Genomic DNA, 14,808 nt, shown 5'->3' on the forward strand with positions numbered 1-14,808 from the left:
GACAGTGAACAGCGGCTGATAATCATCAGAGCATCAGTTGAATAACATACTCAAGCCCCTTTTATTTTGAGGGTTTTGAAGGAGAACTCGGGTGAGTAAAAGAGAAAATGTTCATGACAAATGACTTTTTTCACTGTTCAAAGCTAGCAGCGAATCAATATTGCTAAAGGAAAGTGATGGTTGGCATAACCTCTGGTCTAAAGGATCAAAAGGGGCGATGAATAGATGGAAGGAGCACTTCCAGAGGGGGAAGGAGGATGGAAAATGCATGTCCAGCAACAGCAGATAAAATAGCTACAAAGCCCCTGGAGAGACAGAGAGAGAGAGAGAGAGAGAGAGAGTCCAACCTGGGAGAAAGAGAAACTACCAGAGAGGAGCAAATGAATGTGAACCATAGTGATAACTGAATGTTGCAAAACAGGCGGTTCTGCAGGCAAAAGAGAAATTTGCTCTCTTTCTTTTATGGGGAGCTATCCAAAACAATCCAGTGTTCATCCAGAGTTATCTGAAGGTAAGTTTCATTTATTATTCAGAACCACTTAATGGTGATTTACTTCATAGATGAGATATTCAATATATTCTTCTCAGGTAGCAAATGAATCCAACGGAAGCTGAGATATATGCAGAAGATAAGGAATAAGACCAGTTCATGTCTAAAGAGTTGAATCGTTATGAATTCTTGCTGATTTATTCTATTTAATGGACTTTCGTTATCAGCGAGAGATGAGAGGTGCTGAAGAAAGCTTCACATGTCCTTATTAAAGTATTTAAGGGACCGATAATACAGGGCGAGTGCAACCCACAAGATCAGCTGGGCGTGCCTTTATTGTGCCTGAGTTGGAGAGAAATGTTTTGTTTTGTTCAAAGAACACAGTTTTCAGCAAAAGAAGAATGGAACAGATTAGACAGCGATTCCAAAAAAACAGCCAGCCAAATTATATAAAAATTGACATCCTCCCAGTCCTGAATATAACCCCTGGGTTCCTTTTAATCATTCATTTCCTCTTGTAATTTCCTCCCATTCTCCAGGGAAATTGTTTCTCTCTGCACGGGTACATACACTACAGATGAATAAAGAGAGAAGTAGCAGAAAGAAGTACAAAAACAAAATAAATTGTAAATAAGATGATAAAACAGACTGGCTGATCAGCTATGAGTCACTGATGTTGTACAAGGAGAAGTAAAACAGTGTATTCATTCTTTCTGAAGCAGTGGTCTTTTTTTAAACTTTAGAGGCCTGTAACCTCAATGGTTTATGTGGAGGATGCTAACAAAGCAGAGAAGTGTAAAGATTCAAAGGATTCTATTCTATTTTACCGGAAGACCGAAAAAGGAGAACAAATTTAGATGCAGCTTTTTCTCTTTTTATTAAAATAAACTGGCACTGGCAGGCTCTTCTAAGATATCGATCCACACATCTATGAAAGTCTGTGCACTACTGATGAGATTAAAATCCATCTGGAAAGTCCATCCAGAAAAAGAAATCCATTAACCTGTTATACATATCAAGCCTAATGTCTAATGCATGATGAATCACAACATTCCTTATGCAAATTGGTACGTTTTGCAAAGTGACGTTATGTATCCCACATTTCAAAACTCAAGCTCTGTTCTTTGCAGCACAGACACACCAACTGAGGCACACACGCGCATGCCATCATGACAGTTTGGCCAAAACCAAAATACTAGCAGCAGAAATAGAGTAATGAGTTGGGATGAGAGTCAAGTGAGGAGTTGTGGAGCAGGAACAGTGATTCTGTTTCCACAGAGTGAAAAAGATAAATGAGAAAGGTCAGTGGCAGGCTGGAGATTTAAAAAGTGGAATGAAATGTGTTGAAAAGAAGTAGGGCCTTGCAGAGACCTTTGGAGGGACATGTGCTCAAAATTAAAAATGGGCACATGGAGCAAGGATTTAAAACACCATAAACCAACATAATATACAGCATAACCTCTTGAATTCAAAGTGAAATGAAATCCGTTGTGTATTTCCTCAGCTGGAGGTCCATCAGTTGTGGTGCCATAGCTGCATCTCCATAGAACAAAAGACCTCAGGTGAAAGGTGTAACTGACTGATGGTAGGCCTTAACAAAAATATAACAAAATAAAATAAAATACTTTCTTTTAATTCAAAATGGCATTGTGAACATTAGAGGCAAATGGGCAAAGGGGTGCTCAAACATCAGTAACTCCTCTTTCTGTACGTACTCGAAAAGAAGACCATACTGCGAAACATACTTGCCATACACAATGTCTGGTCTGAGATCCTGTTGTGCAAACACACCAAATAAAAGCAACGAAATTACATAAGTTCCCTACATTTCCACACCACAACGGCAGTAAAGTTGGCTAGTGTCTAAAGTGTCTTCTTCAAATATTTCTCCCAAATGGTCATTTTTTTTTTATTATAAAGACAAAAACTGAACCCTGAAAACTTTGATTTGTGAGAATGCATCTGTTAGTGTATTGCAAGCAAACATTTCAGGTAGAGAATAAAAAAAGGCTCTGGCAGGGTTTCATCCACTTGTCACTGTTGCCTTGGCAGCAGTTGCTTTTCTAATTAAGATCTAAATCCCAAGTATCATTAGTAGACCACTTGACACAGTGAAGCCTGCACCATAATGTTCATTAGAACAAGATGCATTCAAAATGTATAAGCCTAAATCACTCAGTCAGTGGCTCTCTTTGAACTAATGGAAATATTTTAACTTTCCCTGCAATTCTACAGATGACATCAAAGATGAGGACACCGTCCACACTCATGACTTCATTTTCTACCTCTCCGACGCAGTCTATCCTCCAGCTGAACCTGAAGATCAACTCTTCTGAACAGCCTATTCCCTGGCTGAACAGCAGCAACTGGCAGTCCGTCAAATCTTCAGGTTTCGGGATGTCCTGTTTCACTATGATATTTGGTGCCATCTCCAACCTTACGGCTCTGGGTATCTTGGCCCGCGTTCGAAAACGCCGCCAGTCCAAAGCACCATTTCTGCTTCTAACAGTGGCTTTGCTTTTGGCTGATCTGGGAGGTCATGTGATCCTAGGTGCCTTTGCTTTGTACCTGCACATGGATCTGAGGTATCAAAACCAGGTAAGGAAGCCCGCCAAGGAATTCTGTCAGATCTTCGGGTCAAGTATGGTGTTTTTTGGCTTATGCCCTTTGCTGTTGGGTTGTGCCATGGCAGTGGAGCGCTGTGTGGCCATCACCCTGCCCTTTTTTCACACTGCTATGATCACAGTGGCTCATGTGCGCCGAGCTGTGTTACTTCTGTCTTCTCTTGCACTTGTACTGGCAGTTCTACCTTTGTTCGCTGTAGGGACTTACACTACCCAACCTCCCGGGACATGGTGTTTTTTGCCTATCCATGGCCCACAGTCTGCAGCTGACAGCAACCTGACCATGGCCTTCTCAGGTTTGGGTCTTGCTGCACTCACTCTTTCACTACTCTGCAACATCGTGAGTGGTCTGACGTTGCTGCAGGCCAGAAGGAAGTCTCATAGTGCTAAAACAACATCGGCAGCTGGCCTTACTCGCCGTGCTTCAACCGCATCGTCTTCCACCTTGTTTTGCTCATTGGATGTAGAGATGATGGCACAGCTGGCAGTGATCACAGTGGTTTCCTGTGTATGCTGGAGCCCTTTTCTTGTGAGTATGACTCTTTTAGATTGTAGAATTTGTTTACATTTTCACTTTTAAAGGTCAGGAATTTTTGTGAATATTGATTAACTAATAGCTACACCTCATGAAGGATTTTGTGTCTCTTATTATAGATCCACATTCTTGTGATGCAGTTCAACCGAGGCCATGGGGCATCAACACATGAGAGAGATGGGCTTATTCTTCTGGGCTTACGTATGGCCTCCTGGAATCAGATCTTGGACCCATGGGTTTATATCTTACTGAGGAGGGCAGTGCTTTTCAGAGTTTGCTCTGTTTTCCACACAGAGACACCCAAAGTGACAGCAACAAGCTCCTTCGCAGACATACGCAGGCATGCTCTCAGTCTGCAATGAACATATTGCTCTTGAACTTTATCACTTAACAGGCTGTAATATTTTGACTAAAATAATTTCTTTCCAGTGTGTTGTTAAAAGTGTTAAAATGTAAACTTTGAAGAGTTATTCTCAACAGGCCTTGAATAAAGTCCGTCGAGCCAAGAGTCGTCAAGGCCTCAGTGTGATTATCGAATGGAAACAGACATTCACAATATTTCACAGCATGTAGTTAGTAGTCTGTGCTGGTGCAGCGATCAATAGCGGGCACCTGCAAATCTGATGGTTGGGAAAATGGGCGGTGTTAGTATTGTCCAATCAAAATCGAGAAAAGCTTGACAAGCGTCGAGTTTAACCAATGGTTGAGCTGCTGAAGAAAGCTCACACCCGGGGTGGGCGGTGCTTCTTTGGCAACGATTCTATTCAATATGGAGTTCAGCAAGTAGCCTGATTCACTCTGCATTTCAGTGCTCTCATTCAGTTTACGGTGTCTTTTTTTGAATGTGAGGCACAAACTATGAACTGTCCCCCGCAGATGCCAGCCTAGAGGACTCCGTCGCGGACGTCTGACATATTTGCAAATACCGTTTTATTGTAAACAATTTCCTAGCCTACTTAACCACAACCGCGTATAGAAGTGAACTGTTAAACTGTTGAAACAACTACAAACTACTGGGTTCCTTAAAACGCTCCATTGTACGCTTTCTCGACGCCCTCAACATCCGGAGGAAGATCTGAATACTCAATATTTTCCGCTAAAGTAACTTATCGGGCAAAAGGTGACAGTCGACTGGCTCGTAGGTAAGTTGTGTGCACTGTTATGTACTGTATGCATGTGGTTTCTGAGCTGAAGATGACGATGACTGTTTATGTGACCTGTGGCTAATGTCCGCTTTTGTAAGCTAATTGATGGGTAATAACTTAACGGATAACCTTAACTCTGCTCGGGGCTTTTATATAGGCCAACTGTTTTAGCCGTTAGCCCAGCTAAAAGAAAAACAAAGTTACTTGTATGTACTTGTGTGCACCAGCCTGTATTAGAGTACTTAACTTCCTGAGCAATAGCCATGTAGACTACCATAAATGCCCATCTTTCATTTCATTTTTTCTTCATTTCTTTTACATTTCCTCCATGACAAGAATGCACAATGCAGCGAGTGTCTCAGCCTCTCTGGGGTCTTTGGGAATGTTGCGTCTCTTTGGGGTGTCCTGGTCCTGGAGTCTGGCAGCAGGCCTTGGGGTATATCTGGGCACCAGAACCTGGAAATACTTCTACATTGCAGCACGTACCGCCAAGAGGGACCTCAAGTAAGTTATGTATGTCCAAATATAGTTCTAATCATGCTTGTGGATCAAAATCTTTACTTACCTAATTTCTTCTTGTCTTCCTCCCCTGACACTTACCAGTGGCCTGTACGTGCTGTTGAGAGTGAAGCTGTCTTTGTGGCGCTACATGCGCAATGGAAGTAACATTCCTTCCATATTTGCCCAGACAGTAAAGCGCCACCCAAATAAACCAGCACTGATCTATGAAGCCACTGGGGAAACGTGGACCTTCACACAGCTGGATGAGCTGTCTAATGCAGTGGCCCACTGGGCGAGAAATCAGGGCTGGGTCTCGGGGGATGTGGTGGCCCTCTTCATGGAAAGCAGGCCGTTACAGGTGGCACTTTGGCTGGGCCTCGCCAAGGTTGGTGTAGAAGCTGCTCTCATCAACTTCAACCTCCGCCATGATTCTCTCCTTCACTGTATCGGGGTGTCAGGGTCACAGGCGATTGTGTTTGGAGCTGAGCTTGCTGATGGTAAGAATGTCTGAAACAGGGTAAAATCTGGTCAAAAACATATTGTTTAGCTTTAAATTCTCTGATGTTCTAAAAATATCTCCCAGCAAATTTTATACAAAGGAGGATCATTATCTTGTCATCGTAAGCCAAAATCCTGAAATACTGATAAACATCAGTGACAAATTTTGTGATTGATTAACATTTTTTTTGTAAGACCATGTGAGCACTGATTTTATGTGTGGAACAAAAAGTGTGATAATGGCTGTACCTCCAACACATCATGTGGTCGAGACATGCTGCCAATGATCATGATGCCTCTAAAACTCCTTCTGTACCATTTTCGTTCGAAGTTGGTTAACTTTTGATTCCCTCAATGATGATTTTGAGTCCTCGCAGCAAAAACTTACTTACTTACACTAATTTGTCTCTGTGATATCATACTTGTGTGTGTGCCTTAGGTACGTTTGCTGAATGCTTTCATTAGGCTGTTTGATCAGTTGTTCTCTGTTGTCACTTTGAAAGGCACTGTGGCTTTAGAAATTATAATATTGTAAGACGATACACAAAAAATGATAATGTAGTCTCATTGTTGAGCATACACTTAATTTCACTCACAAGACTTTTTATTCACAGTATTTTCTTATTCAAATTAGAGAGCTTAAACTTACCTGACTGGTGTCCTCTTTTCCCATCTCCCTCTCACTCCTCTTACTGAATGTCAGCTGTGCTGGAGGTCAGTTCCTCCCTCAGCCAGTCCATGGTACGGTTCTGTACAGGAGATCTCAGTGCAGAACATCTGGCTGGTCTGGGTGCTCAACATCTGGACCCAGTTTTAGCCTCTGCATCTAGACATCCCCTTTCACCTTGTGCTCCTCCCAAAAGCATGAACGGTGGGTACATTTATAGTTTATTGAATCCAACTCTGACTCTATTTAAGACTTTATTTGTGTTTATGTTAATGAGTTTCCTTTTAAATACCCTCTTTAAACCTAGCCATTATGTCTGTGTTTTTTGTCTTTTTTCTATTCCGAGTTCCTAATTTTTCTTTTTTTTGTAAAATTTAGTTGTTGTTTATTTTTTGTTTTGTTTTTTTTTTTTTGCAAGAAATTCATGATTATACACCCAGTGATATGGACAGATAGTCTGGAGTAGGTAACAATAACTTGTTGAGATGCTTACTGTCTCAGTTAAAAAGCAATATCCCTGTCTGTTTGATTCTGAAAACAAGAAGTCTCTTTAAGCATTATTTGGGTTGACTGAAGGCATTCCAGAAGTGAATGAAATGCTGTGAAGACATCTGTATTGATCTTAAAGTGTCAGGGTGTAATTGCAATGTTTTTATGGCATTCTCTTCTGCAGACCGTCTGTTTTATATTTACACCTCCGGTACCACAGGACTGCCAAAGGCTGCCATTGTGGTACACAGTCGGTACGTTACTCACAAAGAAGCAGCACTCACCGAATTATTACTTGAGCCACACAGTTAATGTTAGACCGTGTGAGAACCTCTCCTGTGTTCCCTTGATAGTTACTACAGAATTGCTGCTTTTGGATATTTTGCATTTCGCATGCGCCCTGATGACATCATCTATGACTGCCTGCCTCTCTATCACTCAGCAGGTATGTGTTGGTCTCCTCCAGCTCTTGATAAATTTCCACTGTAGGTTTTCATAGCTGAAGCATTAGCTGTCTCTTCCTGCCAGGTAATATCATGGGAGTCGGTCAGTGTCTGATTCACGGACTCACTGTGGTAGTGAAGAAGAAATTCTCTGCCAGCCGCTTCTGGGAAGATTGCATTAAGTACAAGTGCACTGTAAGAACTTTTGCTTGGAAAATATTGAGAAGTGCCATATTTTATGAAATCAATAAAACATTAATTTTTCAACAAGTACTCCCACAACAACAAGACAGCTTTCCCCTCACAGGTGGTGCAGTATATTGGAGAAATCTGCCGTTACCTTCTGTCTCAGCCCATACGGTCTTCAGAAAAAAGCCACAAAGTGCGGCTGGCAGTGGGAAATGGGTTGCGGCCCAGTGTGTGGGGGGCCTTCACAGAACGTTTTGGAGTGGCACAGATTGGCGAGTTCTATGGAGCGACTGAGTGCAACTGTAGCATTGCCAACATGGATGGAAAGGTCAGCAATTACAGTGTTACTTGTGTCTTCATGGATTTAGTGTGAATTGGATTAAAGTTTAGCTCATTCTTTCATACCAGGTTGGAGCCTGTGGATTCAATAGTCGCATTCTCCCCAACGTGTACCCAATCCGTCTGGTAAGAGTGGATGAGGACAGCATGGAGCTGGTTCGCAACAGCCAGGGCCTCTGTGTGCCCTGCCGTCCAGGTAGCAAATACTTATACTGCAGCAATAACTGCTAGATGCAGTATATGATTGTTAAATGTTTTGACCTCCTGAATGCACTGCATTAGACTCCACCATGTTTTGCAGGGGAGCCAGGGCTTCTGGTGGGTCGCATTAACCAGCAGGACCCATTACGACGTTTCGATGGCTATGCTAACCAGGATGCTACAAGGAAGAAGATAGCTCACAATGTCTTCAAGAAAAATGATTCTGCATATATCTCAGGTTACCAGTCTTTTTTTTTCTCGTAGTACATGTTCCTAAAATAAATGAGTATTTTTAAGATACTGATAAAGATATTTATAGCTCCTAAAACTTGAAATCTGAAACTCTGTTAAATATAGGCAATGTCAGATTCCCAAGCTTTACCAGGGCTCAGTTATGTGATGTGTGTACTTTCTGCTTTAGGTGACGTGCTGGTGATGGATGAGCTGGGTTACATGTATTTCCGTGACCGCGGTGGGGACACGTTCCGCTGGAGAGGAGAGAATGTCTCGACCACAGAGGTGGAGGGCACACTCAGCAGTCTTCTGGGTCAGACTGATGTAGCTGTGTATGGTGTGACAGTGCCAGGTGATGGCTAACTTTGTATACTTAATGCTTTCAGCGTTACACTGGGGCCATAATTGTGCACTTACAATGCAAATTGCTTTTGGCTGCATTCAGTACTTGACAAGCATTCATCTCCACGTGTCACACCAGGTGTGGAAGGTAAGGCAGGCATGGCTGCCATTGCAGACACCACGGGGAATTTTGACTGCGTCGGTTTCTTGCAGAAAATCCAGGAAGTGCTTCCTTCATATGCTCGGCCTGTGTTCCTACGTCTCTCACCACAAGTAGACACCACAGGTAAACTGTCCTAATATCCCTTCTGAGTTCATAAAATTGCTAACCCTCACGGATGAATTCATATCAGTAAACACTAATCTATTTTATGTATCTCCACAATCCCGCATAGGTACATTTAAAATCCAGAAAACCAGGCTGCAGAGGGAGGGATTCAACCCACGTCTCAACACTGACCAGATCTACTTTCTGAACACCAGAGCTGTGCGATATGAGCCTGTAGATGAGGAGCTATACAGTGCTATAGTGGAGGGGAGGATTTCTTTATGACACCGAGGTCATAGCAGGGCAGTCTTGGGGGGCCTCAGTTACACAGATGCTCTTGAGAGAGGATGACTTACGCATACACTAGTATGAGGATCAGTCAGTTTTGGTGCACCACTTTCCTGGATTTTAACCTTTCATGGAACAAAGTTGAAGACTACTTACATAAGGAGAGTGTCGTTGCAGAAGATGTTTTAACAGTGTATGAGTAACACACCAGGACATAATGGAAAGACATTTATTCCCTTTTTAATAACTCGTTTTTAATTAGTAAATGAGCTTCTCCTCAAAAAGCCTTTGTGCTTTACCGCACATAGAGTGGGTATCTCCCACATTACTTACAATAATGTGATTAGGACAGCAAGGGGTAGAATCACAGCAAACTCTTACTGTTACTGGGTATATGTATACCCATTACTGAAATATGCTGCAAGAATAATTCTATGTAGGTTTAAGCAATACTTGAGTGTGAAGCTGTGGGGTTTCTGCTGTGTGTTTGGATGAGGCTGAAAAAACAGAAGTCAGCATGCAGTACATGTGGCATCTAGATCAAACACTAACCATAGAGAATTTTTTAATGCAATGGAAGACTAATCTCACTTGTCTTATTTGAACCTTTGAACAACAATGGCACAGGTTTGCAAGTAAACAAAAATTGTTACTGTCATGTGCCTTATATGAAACTTGAGATCTGTGTTTTGTTTTCTTTGGAAAGGAGCTCAAGAGATTGTGGAAGTCACAGTAGTGATTTTGTGTCATGCAAAGCTGAGTCACCCACAGTTACTGTCATTTAATGTAACAAATCTTATCCATGTAGTAATATATAGGTGTTGAAGCTTATGAAGCTGTTTACAGATCTTACAGACTTTGTTTTTTTTGTTTTGTTGTTTTTTTGTTAATTTTTTTGTTTTGCTGTTACTCAAATTAAATATTTTAAAACATATCTTTTTCTTGTCATTCAGTAAAATAAACTTAGGAGGTGTGTTTTAATTTTGCCTTCTTAGAGCAGTAATTCCTCACACTCTTGTAAAAGCCAAAAAAAATACATATCAAACCTTTGCAAGTTTCATTTCTTTCATTTGAATTTTATCCAAACATTTTGCAACATGTCTCCAGTGTGAATTAGTGATCCGCTGATAAGGATATCCTTGCAGGTAGGATTTTCAGTGGATGCTCCTTGCATGCCGTGCAAAAGTATGGAAAGGCTCTGGGAGTGATGACATCTGTGAAGGTGTAGAGAGGTGTTCTCTCTCTAGGGTCGTAAAAGGTCACCTTGCCTCTGTCCATGTCTAAAACTACTCTGATCACTTCTGGATGCTTTGTCATGTTCAGTGGCTCCCATGGCGCCGTGCAGGCCTTATGCTCTCCGTTACGAAACCTTATAGACCAGAATCCCTCTGCTGGCGTCAGCACGTGCTTGCCCTTCCTGTTGATGGACTCGCTGGCTACTCCCACCACCCAGTAGGTGTTGTCCTTCACCTCCACATCCCAGCTGTGGCGTCCAGAAGAATAGCCCTCAGCAGCCAGCATTTCAGCACTGATGTCAAAGCGTTCAGGGTTGTCTGGCAGCTTGAAAATTTGAGTACAGTTTTGGACCGTTGTGAGATCCTCTGAGAGGATGAAGCAGCTAGCTGCTGTGTTGGGATCCAGAATTACAGGATCTTGAGAGAAAGAAAACAAAAGAAGTTACTAATATGGTATGAAAAGAGCTAAATAATTTAACATGACTGGTTATTGATTGAGGAACTCACTATATTTAATTATACTCTTCATCTTCTCCCACACTTTATATTTCAGAGAGCCCAAGTGTTTCGCCACATCAATCAGAGCCCCAGAAACCATTTGTGGATCGAGGGAAGTTCGCCAGGTTCTGAAAAGCAGTTAGTTGTTGAGAATTGTCTCTGTAGATACAGTATGTTAACCTAAACTTAAGCTTAACTGGATCCTTACCTCTTTATTGTTTCCTTGTAATTCTGAAAACAAAATTGAAGAAGGTAAGTGATGTGCATACGAAGACCATTTCTGGTTAAGATTTGTTTTCTGTTAGGCAACAGTCTTATCTACCTTAAGGAATAGGACATCTTGAGATCTCATCTCCTGTTCCACTACTCTGATGATATTTGAGAGAGATGTAATTTCATTGCTCATCTCCTCAATCTGCTGGTTAATCATCTGATCCTTCTGATCCTTCTCAGCCTTCAAAGCAGAAACTCTGGCAGCCTCCTGCTCTTTCAGGAAACGGTGAAGGGCTTCAAATTCCTCTTTGATCTGTTTTTCGGTGTGTTCAGCTTGGTTCTGGACAGAAACGTGATTGACGGCTAATAATTCTCTACACACATTGGATCTGTGGTATGTTACAAAAGTGACATGATGTACTGATGGAACCAAATTACCTTCACATGCTCTGCCATTTCCTCACAGGCCGTTTTCACCTTCTTGTACAGCTGCAGCTTCTCTTTCAAAGGCAGCAGTCCATTCTTCAGTTCTTCCTAAAAAGTCCGTGACAGAGCATCAACACTCAGTCAGGACCAGCCTGACAGGTGGTCAAGCTGACAGCACAATGTGGGGCTTTCAGCTGCCACATATAAGATGCACAACACAGCAGCATAAAATTGGAACAAATCCATGGGAAAGGATCTAATGCAGTGGTAACTGGTAGCAAAATTACTGAGCCCACAAAAAACTAGAATCAAGACAGGGAGAAAATATGGCAGCCAACAGATTCATATCACATTAATAGACCGAGGAGGGCAGGAGCAGAATGAATGTGGCGTCACAGAAACCTTGTGGGACTCAAGTTTCAGACCTCTCAGAACACCAGTGGCAACAGCAAACCAAAAATACAAATCTATTATTAGATTGTTAATGAACTCTGCTGAACACCTTCACACATATCAGCATATCAGACCTAGACAGCACAAAGGTAATAAGAAAATAAAAGCGGAAATGGATGAAAAAAGGGAAACTAGGCATTTTCAGAAAGTTTACAACCTGTCAATTAAAATTATGTCAATATGTCGTTTGTAACCAGCCAAGCCCCTCAGTAATTATCATAAAATTAAGTGAATTGTCATCCCATTTAAATCAGTTTTAACTAACATTATCTGTTATCTCTACAATGAAATACACCAAATTAAGCATCCAAGCAATGTGATCTATATTTCAATAGATGTTTCATAATCAGTAGTATAAAGAAAAAAAAAGTAAAAAGTATTTGGTAATGCAAGACAGCTGATGTTGGAGATATGCAGTTCAAACAATGAACAATGAACAATGACACAATGACAACACTGTAACTGTAACTGTAAATTTAACTAGCCTACCTTACAGTCATGAACACCCTCCCCAATGGGATAGAGCCTGTGCCCAATGTGTGCAGCTGCTTTCCCACACAAACCACAGATCGGTTCCAAGTCCTCCAAACAGAACAGTGTGAGCTTTTCTCCGTGCTCCTTACAGGCCGTTGGGTCATTCTTGCTTCTGTCCTCCTTGAAGGATTCACAGGACCTCTCCAGCACAGTGCTCACTGCTATCTGATCCATCGAGGAACGGCGCCAGCACAGAGGACAGTAGTGTGAATCCCCACTGCTTTGTGTCTCCCAGCTGTCTTTTAGACAGGCTTTACAGAATCTGTGTCTGCACGTGAGCACCACTGGCTGACTGAGAATATGCCCACAAATTGGACAGGAAAGGTCATCCTCCAAATGAGCACGTCTGGTGGCCATTCTTCTTCACAAGGCTTTGATGACAAGGCAGGATCAGAGGCCCCTCCTACATCTGTGGGAGGCAACCTCATCTTAACCTCAGAAATAAGTGTTAATACCTCAGCTCCCAAAGGAGTATCCCATGTTGTGCTGTGTTGCATTGAGCACGCACATTGCGCGTTCTCAAATAAACACCACACCCCAGAATAAAACAAAGTGGCTTCACATTTAAGAGACTGAAGCAGATCAGAGCAAACAGTAGCACGAATAACTCCATACTTCCAGAAGAGAGTATAGTAATGATGGGGTATTTGCACTCAAGATGGTGTTTTGATTAGAGTTATGTTGTAATGATGCTATGATAACTCCTTAGTCATTTGAGAAGTCTGTTGAAACAACCTGTCACAGTGTAATAAAAGAGTTCACAGAGAAACAACATCCAAAATAAGACCCGAGGGTGAGGATATAAATAAACAGTAGAAACCAATTTGGACTGAAGTTATGTGGGCAAAAAAAAATTTATATATCCTTCTGTTCCAGTGGTATACTGGAACAGTTTCCATTAACAATTTAGCTCTGGGCAATTTTTAAGAATTAACATGTTTTTTTTGTTTGTTTGGTTTTTTTTTTTTGTTTGGTTTTTTTTTTAACATATCATCGGGTCTATTGCCTGTCTGGTTTACAACATGAAACAGCTCATTTGTCAGTGTGAGTTTTAAGGGCAAATAAAGGGTATTTCAAAGCAAGGTGCGCACACAGCAGCAGCGTCTTGAAAGTTAATTTGATCATTTCAAAAGTATTTCACAGTAAGCCAACCTTGTTTGTACTGTAATCCAGTATTGTGTTGTCAGAGTTAGTGTCCTAGAACAGAAAACAGGGCAAGTGTGTGCAGGTAGAGAAAGAAAGGAAATAGAAAACACGTCATAGACCAGTCCTGCTTCAGTTATAATACAGTAGTGAGTGAAAGCTGTTGTGCTCACTCACCCAACCTGAGTACTCACTGACCAAATAAGTGACCGTCTTGTTGACATGCCAGTGATTTGTGTCTGTGCCAGTGTCAAGGCAGCAGTTCAGAGCTGATAGTGACAGTAAACAGACCCCACCACATACACACACACACACCTAAACACCAAGACCATGTCAGACTACCAGTGGCTCTGCAGGGGGTTACTGAACAGATTACAGATATCCCTTTTAATACGCATTTGTTTTTATGTGCTTTATGTGTGTAAATATGTCATAAAAATTTTCCTTAACGTGATTTAAAGTTATAGTTGAAAGGCTGTTTGGGGTAGTTTTTAAATGGTTGAGATTAAATTAATTGGGAAAAGACAGATGGATTGCTTCGCTGTGTGGGTTTACATGTTTATATGCATTTGTGTGCTTGTGTGCATGCAGGCATCTCATTCAGAGGCAAACAAAAATAATGAGGAGGATGACAGTTATTTTACTACAGTGTGTAGCCTACAGAGGCCCTGGGGAGGAGCACGGAGTCCTTGTAAACTTGAAGTTGTCAATGATGCGTTTTTTCATTGCAAAATTGTACAGTTAGTACAAGCTCATTAATCTCAATAGAAACCTGTAGGCAAACAATACATGTACACAATTTAAATAAGTAAAACTGATATAATAAAGAGCATTTGGAGCATTGTGTATAGTAAGCCCATTTAAAATAATAAATCAAAAAATATCAACTAGGCCATTTCAAAAGACTTGTATAGATTATACAGGGTTTAACACAGACAGGAAATGGGTCACAAGTAGGGGAATTAATGCATGTGCTGCTTTTGTCTCCCCCTCCTCCCCTCACACACACTTAGAAACAGTAATGACTCATGCGTTGTTGAATAAATGGATATG

The 14,808-nt window shown here is 41.5% G+C and overlaps 3 protein-coding genes across 3 annotated transcripts; 2 read left to right on the forward strand and 1 right to left on the reverse strand.

The window, feature by feature from the left end:
• Positions 1-361: 361 nt before the first annotated feature.
• On the forward strand, positions 362-4,227 carry ptger1c (prostaglandin E receptor 1c (subtype EP1)). The gene is made up of 3 exons (XM_046414733.1): positions 362-511; positions 2,726-3,643; positions 3,769-4,227. The coding sequence occupies exons 2-3, from the start codon at positions 2,726-2,728 to the stop codon at positions 4,009-4,011; spliced, it is 1,161 nt and encodes a 386-aa protein (XP_046270689.1). The 5' UTR covers positions 362-511; the 3' UTR covers positions 4,012-4,227.
• Positions 4,228-4,404: 177 nt separating this feature from the next.
• slc27a1a (solute carrier family 27 member 1a) lies at positions 4,405-10,187 on the forward strand. The gene is made up of 13 exons (XM_046414722.1): positions 4,405-4,791; positions 5,131-5,298; positions 5,398-5,792; positions 6,497-6,664; positions 7,134-7,203; positions 7,303-7,394; positions 7,478-7,587; positions 7,700-7,909; positions 7,990-8,116; positions 8,222-8,359; positions 8,543-8,707; positions 8,837-8,983; positions 9,093-10,187. The coding sequence occupies exons 2-13, from the start codon at positions 5,132-5,134 to the stop codon at positions 9,248-9,250; spliced, it is 1,947 nt and encodes a 648-aa protein (XP_046270678.1). The 5' UTR covers positions 4,405-4,791; position 5,131; the 3' UTR covers positions 9,251-10,187.
• On the reverse strand, positions 10,111-13,086 carry trim35-13 (tripartite motif containing 35-13). Its single transcript, XM_046414727.1, has 6 exons — positions 12,568-13,086; positions 11,638-11,733; positions 11,309-11,539; positions 11,195-11,217; positions 10,996-11,114; positions 10,111-10,905 (listed from the first exon to the last, which is right to left on the reverse strand). The coding sequence occupies exons 1-6, from the start codon at positions 12,967-12,969 to the stop codon at positions 10,367-10,369; spliced, it is 1,410 nt and encodes a 469-aa protein (XP_046270683.1). The 5' UTR covers positions 12,970-13,086; the 3' UTR covers positions 10,111-10,366.
• Between the last annotated feature and the right edge of the window lie 1,722 nt (positions 13,087-14,808).

This window comes from Scatophagus argus, chromosome 16, assembly GCF_020382885.2.
Source record: "Scatophagus argus isolate fScaArg1 chromosome 16, fScaArg1.pri, whole genome shotgun sequence".
Classification (NCBI taxonomy): domain Eukaryota; kingdom Metazoa; phylum Chordata; class Actinopteri; family Scatophagidae; genus Scatophagus; species Scatophagus argus.

Bases quoted from the DNA above. Each gene is read 5' to 3' on its own strand.
- slc27a1a (XM_046414722.1), top strand. From the start codon at position 5,132: ATGCACAATGCAGCGAGTGTCTCAGCCTCTCTGGGGTCTTTGGGAATG. The intron at 5,793-6,496 runs GTAAGAATGTCT...ACTGAATGTCAG, and splicing joins TGGAGCTGAGCTTGCTGATG to CTGTGCTGGAGGTCAGTTCC. The intron at 8,984-9,092 runs GTAAACTGTCCT...AATCCCGCATAG, and splicing joins ACCACAAGTAGACACCACAG to GTACATTTAAAATCCAGAAA.
- trim35-13 (XM_046414727.1), bottom strand. From the start codon at position 12,969: ATGGCCACCAGACGTGCTCATTTGGAGGATGACCTTTCCTGTCCAATT. The intron at 11,218-11,308 runs GTAGATAAGACT...TTTTGTTTTCAG, and splicing joins AAGATGTCCTATTCCTTAAG to AATTACAAGGAAACAATAAA. The intron at 10,906-10,995 runs GTGAGTTCCTCA...CTTTCTCTCAAG, and splicing joins GAAGAGTATAATTAAATATA to ATCCTGTAATTCTGGATCCC.
- ptger1c (XM_046414733.1), top strand. From the start codon at position 2,726: ATGACATCAAAGATGAGGACACCGTCCACACTCATGACTTCATTTTCT. The intron at 3,644-3,768 runs GTGAGTATGACT...CTCTTATTATAG, and splicing joins TATGCTGGAGCCCTTTTCTT to ATCCACATTCTTGTGATGCA.